This window comes from Dipodomys merriami, unplaced genomic scaffold (genome assembly GCF_024711535.1).
Source record: "Dipodomys merriami isolate MVZ:Mamm:240054 unplaced genomic scaffold, mDipMer1.0.p SCAF_17, whole genome shotgun sequence".
NCBI lineage: Eukaryota > Metazoa > Chordata > Mammalia > Rodentia > Heteromyidae > Dipodomys > Dipodomys merriami.
In genome coordinates, this window is record NW_027203048.1 from 30,819,831 (window position 1) to 30,838,284 (window position 18,454).

At 37.7% G+C, this 18,454-nt stretch overlaps 1 protein-coding gene across 2 annotated transcripts in view; it reads right to left on the reverse strand.

Annotated features, from left to right (window-relative positions):
• The window catches only part of Psme4 (proteasome activator subunit 4), a 103,636-nt gene that overhangs the window by 10,214 nt on the left and 74,968 nt on the right, over positions 1–18,454 (reverse strand). For both annotated transcript variants that reach the window (XM_070025617.1, XM_070025616.1), the window contains 10 exons: positions 16,912–17,065; positions 16,357–16,426; positions 14,982–15,107; positions 13,690–13,842; positions 12,184–12,288; positions 11,583–11,674; positions 10,096–10,227; positions 8,991–9,199; positions 6,757–6,842; positions 503–631 (listed from right to left, as the gene is read on the reverse strand). In XM_070025617.1, the coding sequence (XP_069881718.1) occupies positions 503–631; positions 6,757–6,842; positions 8,991–9,199; positions 10,096–10,227; positions 11,583–11,674; positions 12,184–12,288; positions 13,690–13,842; positions 14,982–15,107; positions 16,357–16,426; positions 16,912–17,065 (1,256 nt within the window). The remainder of the gene's footprint in view (positions 1–502; positions 632–6,756; positions 6,843–8,990; positions 9,200–10,095; positions 10,228–11,582; positions 11,675–12,183; positions 12,289–13,689; positions 13,843–14,981; positions 15,108–16,356; positions 16,427–16,911; positions 17,066–18,454) is intronic.

The following is an 18,454-nucleotide window of genomic DNA, read 5'->3' on the forward strand; positions in this document are numbered from 1 at the left end:
TAATTTTAGTGAGAAAGACTTGTCATAATGAATGACCATTAACTTCCCCCAGTGATTGTATATTTATTTTATTTTTCCTTTTTTGTGTCTTGAGGGGAAGGTATGTATCAATACTAGGGCTTGAATTCAAGGACTTCAGCTCTCCCTTGGTTTTTCACTTCAAGGCTGGCTCCACAACTGAAGTTATACCTTTACTGAAACTGGACATGCCCCACCTGCTTAAGCACCCTGTCCTCAAGGCACTTGAATAATTAGTTCTTTGTTTATATAGGGAACTTTTGTCTTTATGACTTGCTAAAAGTCACAGAGATTGGTTGCAGAACCAAGTACAGAATTTAGGTCTATTTCTTTTGCCAACACACACACACTTTTCTTATATTAAAAGAAGACTCAGAACAAAATTTAAAAAAAAAAAAAAACACAGTATATACTGTAGATGGAATTCTCAGAATAATGAACCAGAATCCTAACGAAAAAATATAAAATTTGTAGCTTTACTTACTTGGTTTAGCACCTTAAGTACCAAAGGCACTTGATGAGGGTAAAGCAACCCCTGAGACATTAGTGACAAACAGAGCTTTGCGTCTCTTTTCAGTTCATCATAGCTATTGTCATTCTCCACTGGGGCAATCTAGGGAACAATTTTTTTAAGGCTAATTGAAAAATAACTGCCAATAAATGCAAAAGCATCCTACATGAAACTATATTTTTACTTTCAGCATCATCTGAGGAAATTTTCATATAGATACAACTAGACAATAGTATTAATAAATCCTTCAAAATCCATCACCTCTTCAACAGTAACAAATTCATGGATGTTTTGTTTTGTTTTTTTTTGTCAGTCGTGGAGCTTGAACTCTGGGCCTGGGGGCTGTCCCTCAGCTCTTCAGCTCAAGGCGAGCGCTCTACCACTTGAGCTACAGCGCCACTCCGGTTTTCTGGTGGTTTATTGGAGATAGGAGTCTCACAGTCTCTCCTGCCCAGGCTGGCTTTGAACCGCGATCCTCAGATCTCAGCCTCCTGAGTAGCTAGGATTACAGGTGTGAGCCACCAGTGCCCGGCTTCATGGATGTTTTATATATTTCTTTCTCTCCGATTCCCCCTTCCTCAACCAAATTATCTAAATCAAAACTCAAACATATCTCATCTACAACATTTTGCTATATTCTCTATATACACCCAAATTGTATCATCACAGAGAAAAGTTCATTAGTTACAATATACAACATTTGATAACTTCCCCAACTATAGCATTTATGTGTTAATTACAATTAGCTTTTTAGAACTGTTCCAACACACCTATGAATTTTTTTTTTTTTTTTGGCCAGTCCTGGGGCTTGAACTCAGGGGCTGGGCACTGTCCCTGAGCATCTTTTGCTCAAGGCTAGCTCTAACCACTTGAACCACAGCATCACTTCTGGCTTTTTCTGTGTATGTAGTACTGAGGAATCAAACCCAAGGCTTCATGCATGTTAGGTAAGCACTCTACCACTAAGCCACATTCCCAGCCCTTATCCATGAATTAAAAAAATATATATATATATCACACTGGGTGCTGGTGGTTCATGCCTGAAATCCCAGCTATTCAGAAGGCTAAGATCTGAGCACCGTGGGTCAAAGCCAGTCCTGATAGGAAAGTCCATGAGATTCTTACCTCCAAATAACCACCAGAAAACTGGAAGTGGTGCTATGGCTCAAAGTGGTAGAGCACTAGTGGTAGAGCTGAAAGGCTCAGGGACATTGCCAAGGCCCAGAGTTCACAGCTCACGACTAACAACAACAAAAATAATAATAAAATAAATAAAAATATAGGACTGTAATTCAATGTAGCTACTCTTTGTGTCCTCTGACTAGTAGGAACTTCCTCAAACTGGCTCCTGAGTCTGTTAACACAGCTTAAGACAGGCATCCTTGATCTGTGGTATGAAACTGATCTTGCATACTTCTTGCTCCAAAATGAAGCAAATGAAATTAGCCAGTTCTTGGAGAAGCTCTGGTTGTTTCAGTGGGAAATAATCTTTAGAAACGGATACTCAGGGCTGGGAAGGTGGCTCAGTGGTAGAGGGCTTGCCTTGCATGCCTGAGGCCCTGGGTTCGATTCTTTAGCACCACATAAGCAAAAAGAAAAAAAGCCAGAAGTGGTGTTGTGGCTTAAGTGGTAGAGCACTAGCCTTGAGCTGAAGAGCTGAGGGACAGTGCCCAGGCCCAGAGTTCAGGCCCCACGACCGGACCCAAAAAAAAAAAAAAAAGAAACATACTCAGGACATTAGGAATATTCAATGATTCAAATCTATAGTTTTTGCATGAAGAAAACTAGGAAGTAAGCACATCTAAAGATCTTATTTTTATTATCATGAAATTTTAAATTAAGAATTGCTGGGACTTCATTTAACCAATGGATTTTTATAATCTTTATTTCTCATGTAAAATCTCTTAGTTTTTACTGATTAGTATTTATTCTGCCTTTTATGTCAAGTGTGCAAAATAATGTCAGTACTGTCTCTATTATCTGATGACTTACAAGAGTAGAGAGTTTCCTTTAAAAGAAAAATGGTTACTTCTGTAGCTTTTTGTAGCTCCCCTCCTACCCCCCCCACCCCCCCCCTCCCGGACGGAACCCAGGGCCTTGGGTGTGCCAGGTGGGCGCCCTTCCGCTGGGCTAAACCCTCAGCCCCCAAAAATGGTTACTTCTGTGTGCCAGCTATGGGATTTGAAACTCAAGGCTTGGGTGCTGTCCCTGAGCTACTCAAGGCTAAAGCTCTATCATGAGCCACAGCTTTATTTTGGCATTTTGGTAGTTATTGAGATAAATCTCATGGATTTTCTTGTCTGGGCTGGGCTTTGAACCGTGATGCGTAAGCCAACAACACTTAGCTCTGGATACATTTTTAAATGATGGTGAAGTCATTAAAAAAGGCAGTGTGTGCACTGATATGGAAAGACGGCCACAATATACTGGATTAAAAATCAACTTGTGAAAGAATCAATTAATCTTGCTTAAAACAATTGTATGCAAATAGATTTGGAGTATGTGACATAGGTAAATTATTAAATGATTATTTAATCATTATGATTAATTATTCAAAATGATAAATATGCCACAGTTCAAAATTATAGGCAATGTGTAAATTTTTTTTTTTTATCATTTAATTTACCAAGAGCAAAATGAGGTGATTTCAAGTTTGGGTAGTAGCAAATATCTTATTTGGGATAGGCTCTGTCAAAATCTCTCTTAAACATTTGATTTTACAGCAACAGAAAATACTCACTGGCAGGCAGGTCTACCATTACAGTCAGAAGAACTTAAGATTAACTCACTAATCCTACGTTGAGCTACTACAGAGTTTCTTTCTTTCTTTCTTTCTTTCTTTCTTTGGGTCCAGTTGTGGGGCTGAACTCTGGGCCTGGGCACTGTCCCTCAGCTCTTCAGCTCAAGGCTAGCGCTCCCTCAGCTCTTCAGCTCAAGGCTAGCGCTCTACCACTTGAGCCACAGCGCCACTTCTGGGTTTTTTCTTTTTGCTTATGTGGTGCTGAGGAATCCAACCTCAGGCCTCAAGCATCAGGCATGCAAGGAAAGTACTCTACTACTGAGCCACCTTCCCAGCCCTACTACAGAGTTTTCTTTGTTGAGCTAGTCATACTAGTTTGAGCCAGTTACCATTATCAAAAGCATATGTAAATTAATCAAGTCACAAAATTTAAGTGTAGTGTATGCATGTTCATATGTTTGTGTATGTATGCCATGATCTTTCTTCTAAAGTTAAAGACAAGTTTAAAAGAATGAAAATTTCCTATGTATATCAACTTGGAAGTGTTTTAAAGGAATTTTTAGAATACAAAAAAAACTAATCTTAACAGGTTAATATCATACTGCTACTTACATTCTTATATGGTAATAATATTAGTGGGTGTTCAGGGTTGGGAATCATAAACCCTATCCAAACAAAGACAAGAGACCAGGAAATACATAATGAAAAAATAGAACTGTTATTTTCTATAACTTAGATTCCAAAAAGTTGCTGTGATTGCCACTCAATTCTTTTTAAAAATTTTTTACTGTAAACATTCTGTACAGAGGGATTATGGTTACATGAGTAAGGTAATGAGTATATTTCTTGTCAAGCATTGTTACCCCTTCCTTTGTCCACTCAAGAATTGAGCATTTGTTTCATTCTTTGAACCATCTAGAAACCTTTAGATAATTTGTTTCCCACATTTGCTTTCCTACTCAGTTGGTTTTCAATGCTTGCAACCAAGGAATCTTAATGGATTCACTAATAAAACCATCTTTCTTTTGTAACAATGCTATGAGGGGTATTGAAAATAACGGCTGCATAATCTGTTAGAAGACAGTTTCAAGAAATCAGTAAGTTCTGGTAAATCACACAAGAGGAAAATCCAGAAAAGAAACATATCTGTTACAGTGTATTAACAGAGGACTCTTATATACCCCAAAGCAAGAGTGTGTGAAACTCCTGGTTGGAAAATCTTAGGCAATGTACTATGTACCTCACAACAATTCAGTAATAGAAACTGATTGCCAATTTGCACTTCTGGTTATTTATCTTACAAAAATACATTTCAAGGATGTCCAAAAAGAAATGTACTCATGACCTGACTTAACTGTAACCCCTCTGTACATCACTTCTATAATAACAAAACAAAATTTCATTTCGGTGTTCATTATATCACTAATAAAAAGGAACATTGGCTGGGAAGGTGGCTCAGTGTTAGAGTGCTTGCCTAACGTGCATGAAGCCCTGGGTTCGATTCCTCAGTACCACATACATACAAAGAAAAAGCCAGAAGTGGAGCTGTTGCTCAAGTAGTAGAGTGTTAGCCTTGAAAAAGCTCAGGGAAGGTTCCCAGGCCCAGATTTTAAGCCCCAGGATTGGGATGGGGGTAGGAGGGGAGAACGACCTTTCTTTTATTTTTGGCAGTGCTGGAGGTTGAACTCAGGGCTCCATGCATACTAGGCAAGCATTATACCACTGAGCTAGAGAAATCCCATTCCTGCACAGAAACGCTACTATGTTTTACTATGTGCCTGATGCAGCTTCTTAGCACTTTGCATATGCATGCACCTCCTTTTAACTCTCTCTAGGTTCAGAGTCCAATACATTGTTGCAATTTGCTAATGCAATGCAGAGAATGGAAAATTCAGATAATATTCCAGTTATTGAACTCAGTCACAAAACCATTCGATTTTAATAGTTAGAGGTATACAATGTTTTAAAGTCTCTTATTTCTTATAACATCCTTGTCAGGTAGTTGATTATTATTAATTACTCCCACTTAACAGATGAAGAAAAAGAAAATTCTAGCCAGGTGCTGGTGACTCATGCCTCATTAGAAGGATATTAGGATTGAGGTGGAAAGCCAACTCAAGAAGAAAAGCCTGTGAGACTCTTACCTCTAATTAACTAGTAAAAAGATGGAACTAAAGAGGCGGCTTAAGTGGTGAAGTGTCAGTATCAACCCTGAATGAAAAAGCTGAGTGACAGCCAAAGATCCAGAGTTCAAGCCTCAGTACCAGCACCAAAAAAAAAAGAGTGGGAAGGATGAAGAGAAGAGAGAATTCTGAAGGGTTGAATTACTAAGCCCATGGGTACATGATTAGCTGTCAGTTATGGAGGCAAATTTGTATCCAGGGAGCCTAGCTCCTGTTCATATAATTGTAAAGACTGTAAATAACTAAGTGTCCTGTTTTCATTGTCTACTGAGGGAACAACTGTAGCAAAACCAAACAGTAACTATTAATATAAATTAATTTGAAGCCGGGCGCTGGTGGCTCACACCTGTAATCCTAGCTACTCAGGAGGCTGAGATCTGAGGATCGCGGTTCAAAGCCAGCCTGGGCAGGAGAGACCATGAGACTCCTATCTCCAATAAAACCACCAGAAAACCGGAAGTGGCGCTGTAGCTCAAGTGGTAGAGCGCTCGCCTTGAGCTGAAGAGCTAAGGGACAACGCCCAGGCCCAGAGTTCAAGCCCCACGACCGACAAAAAAAAAAAAAAAAAAAAAAAAAAAAAAAAAATTAATTTGAACACTAATCACAATTATATAATACAGAAAAGTCAGAAATGACAATATTAAAAAATTTCACTGTGGCTTTTTCTCTAAGCTACTATTACTTAGAAACTCACTATCAGTCAAACAATGTTCTTTCTAATAAAGGATTTTTTTTTGCCAGTACTGGGGCTTGTACTCAGGACCTGAGCACCGTCCCTTAGCTTTTTCACCAAAGCTGGTACTCTTACTATTTGAGCCACAGCTCCAGTTACAGTTTCTTGGTGGTTAGTTGGAAATAAGTCTCACAAATTTTTTCCTCCTGGGCTGGCTTTGAACCTCAGATCTCAACCTCCCAATTAACTAAGAGGGACTTGGCTTAAATGATAGAGTACTTGCCTAGGTAAGCACAAGGCCGTTTGTTTACAACATTTTTTTAAAGTGTTTGAGATGGAAATGTTAGCTACTCTGATATGATCTGTATAATCATGATACTCCATAAATTTGTACAATTACAATAATAATTATTTTAAAAGGTTGTCTATAAAACTATCAAGACACTACTTTCATCCTCTTAATATTGAAAACAGTACTTCAAAAAATATCAATCTACTCAATTTTCCTAGAACTACCCTCATAGCTCTAATCAAAATTCATACACTAAAAACCAATCAACCAAAAATGATGACCATAAATTCCTTTTGAAGGTCAGAGGGGATGAACTGTGCATTTCAGCCATAAGCTTACCTTAAAAAACAAAGGCAGAAGCTGAAGCTGTTCTGTGACTGCTGTAGAAAAGGATCTTCCTGCACTCGCCATAAGCCATTTCAATACTAGTTGGAAATAAATATGCATAATCAATCACTGCTATCAAGTTAGGGACCACAAAGAAAGAATGACATTATCAGTTCAGTGTCAAATAGTCACTTGGAGAGCTCTTCAATGTTGTGAAAGGAATTGTAACAATTCATGATAAAGACTATCAAACAACCTTGGGTACTGACGCTACTCCACAAGAATATCCAAATTAGTAACAGCCCACTAACTATCTATACCAAGTATATATTGAAACTAGCTGTCAATAATTCTAAAGCAGTTAAAATCTTTAATATTTTATATTTAGAACCCTTGAAAAAGTTTTAGCTACAAAACAATAGAATACTCTGACTAGCCAAACAATCTTGAAAAGTTGGAGGACACACAGATTCAAAAATTTACTACAAAGGTATAGTAATCAATAGTGTGGTTCTGATCTAATGACAGGCACATAAACCAATGGAGTAAGAATTCAGAAATAAATCCTCAATGAACAGTGCCAGACTATTCAATTGAGAAAGGACGCTCTTCAACAAATGGTACTGGAAAACAATGTCCATACACAAAATAATGAAGATAGATCCTTGCTGTACATCACATACAAAAAAACAACTCAAAAACAGAAATAGAACATCAAAACTTAAAAAAAAAAATCTTTCAAGAGAATATAAGGGGGAAACATCATGACATTTAATTTAGCAATCATTTCCAAATGAAACAACAAACTCAGATAAATTGGAGCTCAGCAAACTTGAACTTTACTCATCCAAGGACAAGTGTAAGAAGGTTTATGAACAGAAGGCTGAACACCAGTGGCTCTTGCTTATAATCCTAGCAAGTTACGGAAGAATTTGGTTTAAGGACAGGCTGTGTTATGCTGGGAGAGGTAGCATACAACTGCCACCATCCCAGCTACAAAAAAAGCAGAGCATCTCTAGGCCAGTAACAACAACAACAAAAAACTCCACAGAAGTTCTTAAGACCTGATCTCAACAGAAAAGCTTGCACACAGTGGTATGTACATATCATTCCAGCTTTGAGGGAATATAAGAGGATGGATGTCCAGAATAGATTGGCAGGAACTAAGAACCTATCTTGAAAATAACCAGAGCAAAAAGGGCTACAGTTGTGGCTCAAGCAGTAAAGCATCTGCCTAGCTCACCTAAAGCTGAGTTCAAACCTCAGTATTGCTAAATTCAGGAAAGTTTAACTCATCTACTTAAAAAGGTACTGATGATATCCAAACAGGTAAAAGATATAACTCAACAGAACAAAACATCATAATTCAAAAATGTACAAAAAACTTGAGTAAACATTTTCCAAGAAAAATGTACAAATGGTCCATATACAAACAAACAAAAAATTGTTCAACATGCATTTTCATTAGGTAAATGTAAAAGCTAAACTACAAGTTGCCTTTTTTTACACCCATTGGATGGCTGCACTTAAGACTGAAAGACAGAAAAAAAGCAGAAAACATGTGTTGACAAGGATGTGAGCCAATTGAAACACTCTGCATTTGATACCTAAAATGTAAAATATGCAGCTGATGTGGAAGTTTTGCAGCACTTCAAAATGTTCAACAAAGAAACATCAGATAGCCAAAAATTCCACTTTTGAATACATGATAACAAAAAAGAAATAACTATAAGCAGGGTCTCAATTTATATATATATATATATATATATATATATATATATATATATATATACACACACACACACACACACACAATACATATATATAAAAATAAATATACATAAATATACATGTAAAGTTATATAGTAAGGTTCACAGTAGATTATTCAAAATAGCAGGTACAAATAATCCAAATGTACATAAAAAGATGAATACATATTCATAGTATGGAAAGAAATTAAATGTGAAATGAAGTATGCCAATACTGAGAAGAGCTACCTAGAATGGACCAGTTCATTGATACAAAAAGTGGAATTGGGGCTGGGGCTGGGGCAAGTTGTTAAATACACAAAATTCTGCATGATGAATAGAATATGAATGTAGTTCTCAATAAACTGCACACTTAAAATATTTTATACCATGTGATATTCCACAATTGAAGAAACAAACTGGAGAAAAAAATCCCACAGGAGAATCAAAATACACATCTGTTTTCAAGAAAGTTTCTACAGACTTTAGTCACTCACTGGTTTTTAAGAGTTTAATGCCCTGAGTTCGTTCATCTTCTTCACCAATTCCATTTTCTTCCATAACATGGTTCTGAATTTCTTCATCCACGTCCATGAGGGGTTTTAATTTCTCTAGAATTCGAGCAGTAAACTCAGGGATACAAGGGGATGTTGTTGGCGCAGTATTTGGCAAAGAAACATCTATCATAAATATGTAGGTCAGCACACTGTTAAATAAAATACATAATGGTAAGAGGCCCCATATAATAACTAAAACTGAGTTATTAAAACTGGGTCAAAAAAGTTATGGCCCAAACAAAGTAATTTTTCCCAAGACAATTTCTGAGATTGTCCTTGTGTATAGGAGAAGCTTTGTAATTTTGAGGTGCTAAATTTGTGTGTGGCCACTTCTAATCTCTGGCTTCTAGGCACACTGCCTTCCTAGGTTTACATTCAAGCTCTTGCTTTATTTTACTTCCCACAATACAATAGGCAGAATCTGAGGAATGGAGTTCAGCAGCAACATCATCTGTATGTATTGCAAGATATTAAAAAAGAACTCAAGAGCTGGACACCAGTGGCTCACGCCTGTGATCCTAGCTACTCAGGAGGCTGAGATCTCAGTATCATAGTTCAAAGCCAGCCCGGCAGGAAAGTCCATAAGACTTTTATCTCCAATAAACCACTCAAAAACCTGCAAGTAGCATTAGTGGCTCAAATGGTAGAGCACTAGCCTTGAGCTGAAGAGCTGATGACAGTGTTTAGGCCCAGAGTTCAAGACCCATGGCCAACAAAAAAATAAAGAACTCAAGAGATTCCAGAGACAGACAGACAGAGAGAGACAGAGAGAGAGACAGAGAGAGACAGAGAGACAGAGAGAGAGAGAGAGAGAGAGAGAGAGAGAGAGAGAGAGAGAGAGAGAGAGAGAGAGAGAGAGAGAGAGAGAGAGAAGGAGAGAGAGAGAGAGAGAGAGAGAGAGAGGGAGAGGGAGAGGGAGACGGAGAGGGAGAGGGAGAGGGAGAGGGAGAGGGAGAGGGAGAGGGAGAGGGAGAGGGAGAGGGAGAGGGAGAGGGAGAGGGAGAGGGAGAGGGAGAGGGAGAGAGGGAGAGAATGCCATACCTACCTCCCTATTCTTTCCCTGACATTTTTGTAAACCTGTGTGAGTTTGGGTTCCAAGTACTTCAGTAGTCTATGTAGTAGCTCAGGCACTCTCCATTCTTGCTGGGCAAGGCCGCCTTGCAGCACATAGAGTCGGCTAAAAGTAAAGGATAGATACACTGCATCACGTTCTCTTTCTACCTTTATGTACTCAATACAGATAAACAATGCCAACACTTACATAACTTTTCCCGTTTTCTCATTTAATAAAGCATCCAAAATTCAAAATACAGTAAGCCACCTTATTCATGTGCTTATTAAATGTTATTTTAATCAAGCATAGCTAAAAAACAATTTAAAAAAAATCAAGGGCTGGAGTGATCGTGATAGTGGCTTGAGTGATAGAACAACTGCCTAACAAATTGCCCTGAGTTCCAATTCTAGGATGGCCAAACGCAAAAACAATGTAATTTCTAAAGCAAACATTCAACTCCTATGTGCACTTTATGTAGGTCAACTGATCCTGCTTTGTCATCAGTTGTGTTGAATAGTATGCTGGGTGTTTCCCTACGAATAGCATTGTGAAAATATGCCTCCACACAAGCCAGTAATGCCCCAAATGCAATTCAAGTTACATCATAAATCTTCCAAGCTAAAAAAGGCAAGTAATGTGCTCAATTTAAATGATTAAGTTAACACTTTAAATTTGTTGGAAGGTGGCATGTCTTCAGCATATAATGGGTGGTGTTTATGGGAAAAATGAAATCAAGGAGCAGTAGTTTTACATGAGTTCTATCAATGTGGACTATATACCCATAGCTACTGAGAGTCTTCCAAAGAAAATTAAATAAAATGTAGACTTAACAACACTCAATGGCTTAATCTTTAAAAGGGCCTGTACTCAAGTTTTCTCACTAGTTGACAAAGAACCTACTCTTTTAGTGGAAATCTCGAAAATTTCTATTACTCAGTAACTTTCTAGTTAGTATCTGACTCACAGTTTCCTAGTCTTTTTAAGTCTTAATGTCTTTAAGTAGGTGTACAAAGGGTTATTGTTCTACATGTCTCTATATTTCTTAACAGGAAAAAGTGAAAAAATGAGATGTGATAAAGAAGCTAACACTGTCAAACTTCAAAGAGCAATCTCAATAAAAGATTTGGCAAGAGAAGGCTGGGAATTGTATAAACTGGAATTTCTCAGGTTGTCTACATTTCTCCTAATTGTTCCCAAATAAGAAATAACGAAGTACCATACACTGTTATTGAGCTGAATCACACTGACTTCTAGGAGGAGTAATTACTTCATCTGGTATTTTTAGGTGAATAAACAACTTATTTTCATATATGTGTTTGGATATTCTGTAGCTTGCCAGGCCTCACACTGGTGGTGATCCTCCTGTTACAGTGCCTAAGTGCCAGGGTTACAGGCATGCATCACCAGTGACCAGCAACCCACTTCCAGTTACCACTTAGCTCAGACTCATCTGCATAAACCTCAAGGATTTTATTTACCATGCATCTACAAAGGATCCTCCTTCACCACTCAATGGTGATTCTAGTAACAGCTCAAAAAGCCAATGAAGCTTCCGGGGATCTCTGCTTTCCTGTGTTGAAAACATAAGGTAAAAATTAAACAGATAACTAAATTTCTATAAATAAATCATACTGAGCTGTACTCAAAATGTTAAAGATATATCTAAGTATTTAGGAAGAAAATCAAACTAAAAATGATGAGTGAGTAGTTACCAGCACTCATACTAACAGAATATTTTACTTAATGGTTTGTTCTTCTTAAAGTATATGAACTATGGATATAACTGGGTATTCAAAGAGAACACTTAGAATGTTGATTATGTGGCTTTTACTGTATGTAACCTCAATTTCCAAATACATGGTTTGATTTGTCACTTAACTAAAAAATGCATTAATATAGCACAGAAGATTATCACTCAAACTTACTGAAAGGGCCGAAAAGTACTATCTGCAATTAGGTGAGATGACAATAGTTTGATCAAAACTTCAAAATTAAAGAGGTATAATGAGGTGCCATGCATTTGGAGACAAGGCACCAAACAATTTGAAAAAACACAGGAGATAAGGAAGCAGAACTTACACAGGATGTTGCTATACAAGTTCCCCAGTCATTGTAAGTTTCTACTGTAATGTTGGACAGGGCCGTTCTAAGAAGTGGGCACAGAAGCTCCCAAAGCTTCTCCACCTAGACAAATCAAACACTTAATGACACTCAGAACCTTTTTTCTTAAAATATCTCTTCATAAAAGCACACAAACAACATGACACAACATTCTTTTTTTTTTTTTTAGAGCACACAAAGAATCTAGGATTACCTCATTTGGCTGTATCATTACACATATTCAAATAAAGAACAACTTTCTCCCAAAATATTCGGTCATTTTATACAAATCTTTATAAAATCTTTATTACTACTGAGAAATTCTCTGTTTTAGAAAATGTATCTCAAACGTGGTCTAATGCTGTTACAAGGGTATGTATGACATGTTTAAAATTCTTGTAGGTCAATGTATTTATATTCCTTCTAAAAGATGGCCAAAAATGATGTCTTCTCTAAAAAATTATTGCCTTCTTTTTGGGTATCTCAAACATTTGACTGGGTTATTTTCGGTCTAATGCACTTTGCTAGAAAAACTTAACCTGGGGCTGGGAAGATGGCTCAGTGGTAGAGTGCTTGCCTTGTATGCATGAGGCCCTGGGTTCGATTCCTCAGCACCACATAAGCAAAAAGAAAAAAGCCGGAAGTGGTGTTGTGGCTCAAGTGGTAGAGTGCTAGCCTTGAGCTGAAGAGCTGAGGGACAGCGCCAGGCCCAGAGTTCAGGCTCCACGACCGGACTCAAAAAAAAAAAAAAAAAGGGGGGGGGGGAGGGGGAGAAAAACTTAACCTTAGGGCAGGAGTGTGAAACTAAACCTTACAACTACTAAGATACATTCTAAAAAGGGATTCAAACTCAAAATCTACAAGACTAGGAAATTAATGTACATGAACAAGGAAGCAGAGAATGGATCTGTTAAGAGGATGAGGAAGCTCCATAAACTGAGACGCCTCCAAATGATACAGACCAATGAGGGGACAAAAATTCCAGATTTTCCTCCTTTTCATAAGAAACTAAAACACTTTTTTGTAAAAAGAAAACAAAGAAACAAAACAAAACAAAACAAAAAAACAAAATATGGTGGCTCATTCCTATAATCCTTACTACTAAAGAGGCTGACACCTGAGGATCACAGTTCAAAGCCAGTCCTGGCAGAAAAGTGGAACTGTGATTCACATGGTAGAGCACTAGACTTGAGCACAAAAGCTCAGGGATAGTGAGCAAGTCCTGAGTTCAAGCCCAGGACTGGCACAAACAAACAAAAACATGATATATCCTTGACTTCTCATACCCATAATATTGGCAAATAATTCAAAATTTTAAGACATAATGGTATCTATAGATCATGTGTACGATAGGCACTCAAAAGCAATATGTATACACAACACATTTTATGGAATTGAACACAGCTTTTTTAAAGTATCAATTATGAAAATGATGGGATTGCTATAAAACAGATAACTTAGAGATATGCTATATGATTACATCACCTTTTCAAATGTCCAATGCTTAGAACCTCTGATTAAACCAGCTATAATTTCTGCAACACATCGCTGGGTACTTTCATGAGAATCTGCAACCAAACGCTCTAAATGGGGCTTCAAAATTGGTAGAAAGGCATCATCAAAGTTTCTAAATATACCCTATAAAAACAAAGAAATGAAAGTAATTCAGTACTCAAATGGCTAACATTTCAACTATATCTATAATACACTTCCAATTATTTTCTACATTACTGTCCTGAAGGACTCCCAGCAATCTCCCCATCAGAGCTGCTTAAATGACTAGAAATTAAATGATACAATGTTAAGAATACTGCTGACTTGGGCTGGGAAGGTGGCTAAGTGGTAGAGTGCTTGCCTTGCATGCATGAGGCCCTGGGTTTGATTCCTCAGCACCACATAAGCAGAAAAGGCTGGAAGTGGCGCTGTGGCCCAAGTGGTAGAGTGCTAGTCTTGAGCTGAAGAGCTGAGGGACAGCGCCCAGGCCGAGTTCAGACCCCACAACTGACCAAAAAAAAAAAAAAAAAGGAATACTGCTGACTTATATAATATGTTAAAATGTAGCTAGTGGGCTGGGAAGGTGGCTCATGCATGAGGCCCTGGGTTTGATTCCTCAGCACCACATAAGCAGAAACAGCCAGAAGTGGCACTATGGCTTGAGTGGTAGAGCACTAGCCTTGAGCTGAAGAGCTGAGGGACAGTGCCCAGGCCCAGAGTTCAGGCCCCATGACTGGCCAAAAAAAATGTAGCTTTGCACTTAAAGCAAATGTGCAGTCCCTAGTGCTATTCACAAAGCTAAAGATAAATACCAAGAAACTTCTTTTTCTTTTGTGGCAATACTGTGGTTTGAACTCAGAGCACCTCATAATTGCCAGCCATGCACTCTAATTTTTGAATAGGGTCTCTCACTTTTTGCCCCGGCTATTGTGGACTCTAATCCTCCTTATTTATGTTTCTTCCATCCCAGGGGCTCCCCAATATGCCAGACTATTTTAAAGGTTGAGATGGGGTCTCAAGAATTTTTTGTTGTCTGTCCTCCATCCTCATCCTCCCAGTCTCTACATCCCAAGTAGCTAAGATTACAGGAACAGTCTATCACACCAACTCTTGCTTGCTTGCTTGTTTTGAATAAGCCAAGATCAAACAACCAATGTAGACTATAGAGTAGTAGTTTTAGAACAGGTGGAAGGCTAAATTCAAATTTCGATAAAACTTATGAACTTACAAACTGAACAGTTACTAGGTTTCATGAAGAGGGTATATATAAAAAACACAGTTACCTTGAAGAGGCAAAAACGTCGAGGATTAAACTTATCTTTTCCTTTTCTGTCTTCTAAAGATAGAAAAGTAATTAACTGTTCAACAAATTTAGGATCAGAAAAATGATCAAACACAATCTGTTCTGCCTATAAATTGAAAAAAGAAAGATATTCAGGTTTTAGAATCTATTTGTAAACATGATTTTTAAAAGATTAAAACTGATTTTTATTCAATAAAGGCTTTTTTTTTAAAAAAAATTAAATTATCACAGGAACTATGCTTTCTAAAGCCAAAACTGAATCTCCACCTAAAAATGGTAGATCTATAACAAGCTTTTTCCTCAATTTCCTCAAGCAAGACTGAATCACATTTCTCATTCCTTGAATTGAAACTAACAAATGTTCTGTTTGGGAAATAAAGGCTTAATTATTCAGTACCACCTACTGTGGAATTGCTGGAACTCTAGAAACTAGAAACCAAACTAACTGGAACAGTTTTCATATTTGTACATCAGAACTAAATGGCAAACTACTTATAATGAAGAAATTTACGTCATCATTCACTTGAGCAAAACTTAAAAGTTATTACTTTTAAGAGTGATAAGAGGGGCTGGGAAGGTGGTTCAGTGGTAGAGTGCTTGCCTTGCATGCATGAGGCCCTGGGTTCAATTCCTCAGCACCACATAAGCAAAAAGAAAAAAGCCAGAAGTGGTGCTGTGGCTCAAGTGGTAGAGCGCTAGCCTTGAGCTGAAGAGCTAAGGGACAGCACCCAGGCCCAGAGTTCAGGCCCCATGACCAGACCCCCCCCCAAAAAAAAGAGTGATAAGAGCAGTATACACAATTTTACAAACATCTATTTATCTTATGCAATAAAACCTAAAAAAGACATTATCTTTGCTTTTAAGAAGGTTTACCTAGCTGGTCCAGGTGGCTCACCCCTATAATCCTAGCTAGTCAGGAGGCTGAGCTCAGGCAAGCAAAGCCCACATGACTCTTATCTCCAATTAACCACCAGAAAAACGGGAAGTGGTGCTGTGTTTCAAGGGGTAGAGCACTAACCTTGAGGTGAAGAGCTCAGGGACAGCTTCCAGGCCCTGAGTGCAAGCCCCACAACCGACAAAACAAAACAAACCAAACTGTGCACCAAACAGAATTGATAGAAGAAACTAGCAGCTAACTACATAAAACAGTACCCGAAGGAGAGCTAAATGAAATAGTATTCAGAGTAACTTTATGAGACCTATGAAACTGAAACTAGGAAAGCAGTACATCTTCAATCATATTTATTCAGCTATACTTGAAATACTTAATTGAAAAAAAGACTTGAATTGTGGATAAAATAAACCAGTAACCAAAAATAAGATGACTCTGAAAGTATGGTGAAATGAATGCTTACCTCTGTCATATCCTCCCTGCTTCGGCCAAGCTTAGGTTGCTCTTCCACACCAGCATAAACAACCATATTCCTACACAGTAAAAGTTTACATTTGTAATATGCACAGAAAAGAAGTTGCAGCCTCACAGATAGAAAGTATTAAAAGGTACTTTAATGAACTTTAATTAGAGGGAAAGTTCATGGATATGACAATATCAGTAATATTTTGTTTCAGCCTTAAAAAATTGACCAGATCACTATGCCCTAATGACATACATTACTAGTCAGTGATGACAGACTAATATTTCTCTGGGCTGGTTTAGGCATGTACATTATAGGTGAATACAATTTAGAGTAGCTATTAGCAGTTTCTTTAGCTGCAAAGAGATGGTATTAAAGCTGAGAATTTCAGTATTGCAGGAAATGAGGCAGAGCACTGGCAGGAACAACAGAAAGAGAGGAAGAGGGAAGAAAATGCCTTCAAGTGCCTCTAACATTCCCAGAAATCCAAATATTAAAAAATAAATTTTATCAAATAATGTTTAATGAAAAGATGCATGGTAAGTTACAACTTACTTTGGCCAGGTATAGTATCCCCAGTGAGTTTTTTCAACAAAATAACTTGACTCCCATTCTTCTTTAGTTCTTGGTATACTTTTGCTATCATAATGTAACCAATGATTATCAGGCCTATCACCAGCAAGAATTTGTGTGGGTTTAGGATATCCACCTAAGGAAAAGACAAGCAGATTTCACTGATCTAAAAGCATTTATCCAGCCATTATTCTCAATTTCCAATCAATGATATTAATGTAACTTCATAACATTATTAGTAATCTACTAATAGTGTCTATGAAAAAGACCACATAGAGATAGGGGTGTAGTTTTTACTAGAGCTCTGGCCTAGCATGTGGTTAATTCTCAGCACTGAAGAAAAACAAAAAAACAAACAGAAAGCCAAAAGTGACCACAAAGGAGCATGTTAAATCAGAGAAGAGAACGGATCTACCCAGTAAACAGCATTACGATAGTTATTTAGGGGAAGGAATGTGACAATATTCTTCATTCCTTTAAATTTAATTTTTTAATGAATTTCAAGCTTACAGAGCCCAAGAAATCACATCTCTCACATTTCCTATTTTGATCTGTGTATACACTTCAACACTGTCTCTCTACACACACATCTAACACCATTTGCCAACACATGCAATTCACCATATACTATATAACAATATACACATGGCACAATTATTTACTGTAACCATATTAATGGAACAATATCCTTGTACTTCCAGGGTATTTGTATATGCTTTTATAACAAAACACACGATCACCTCTGTAACAATTAAAACACCCATAATTTTCAAACTCAGAGATGACATTGATCCTGTAAATTATTTTTAACAAATCATACACTAAAATTATGTCAAATGTCCAACTGAATGTCCTTCATATCAGAAAGAATTTTTGTCCTAGTCTATGACCCAATTTAGGATGACACATTACCATTAAAAGGAGACTACAAGCTGAGTGCCGGTGGTTCACACCTATAATCCTAGCTATTCAGAGGCTGAGATCTGATATCTGAGGTTCAAAGTCAGCCTGGGCAGGAAAGTCTGTGAGACTCTTATCTCTAATAAACTACTCAATAAACTAGCTCACTAATAAACTAGCTCAAGTGATAGAGCTACTCTTGAGGACAAAGAGACTCAGTGACAGAGCTCAGGCCCTGAGTTCAAGTCCCAGAACTGGAAAAAAAAATAAAGAGGACTACAATGGGTCTAGGGATATTTCTCTGATGGTGCCTGTGTGGTGTTCTGTAAGCTTCATCCTAACATGGATGACACTGTCAGAAGACTAGGTCAATTTTCTGTTATCATTTTATTCAATAGAATCTCGGTGTATTTTTTTTCTCAGTGTAATTTGTTCATACGTTTTCCCCTACATCTATACCCATGGTAGAAAGATTTATCTCTCAATGGAGTCTGAGGCCTTGGTAAATTCCAGTCATACTTTCGAAGTACCCATACTCCCCCTCTCCCAATGTCCTTAACTGTTCGATCTAGTTCTTTTTCTTTAACCCATCTGACACTGAACTTTTAACTTGTTGCATTCTAAT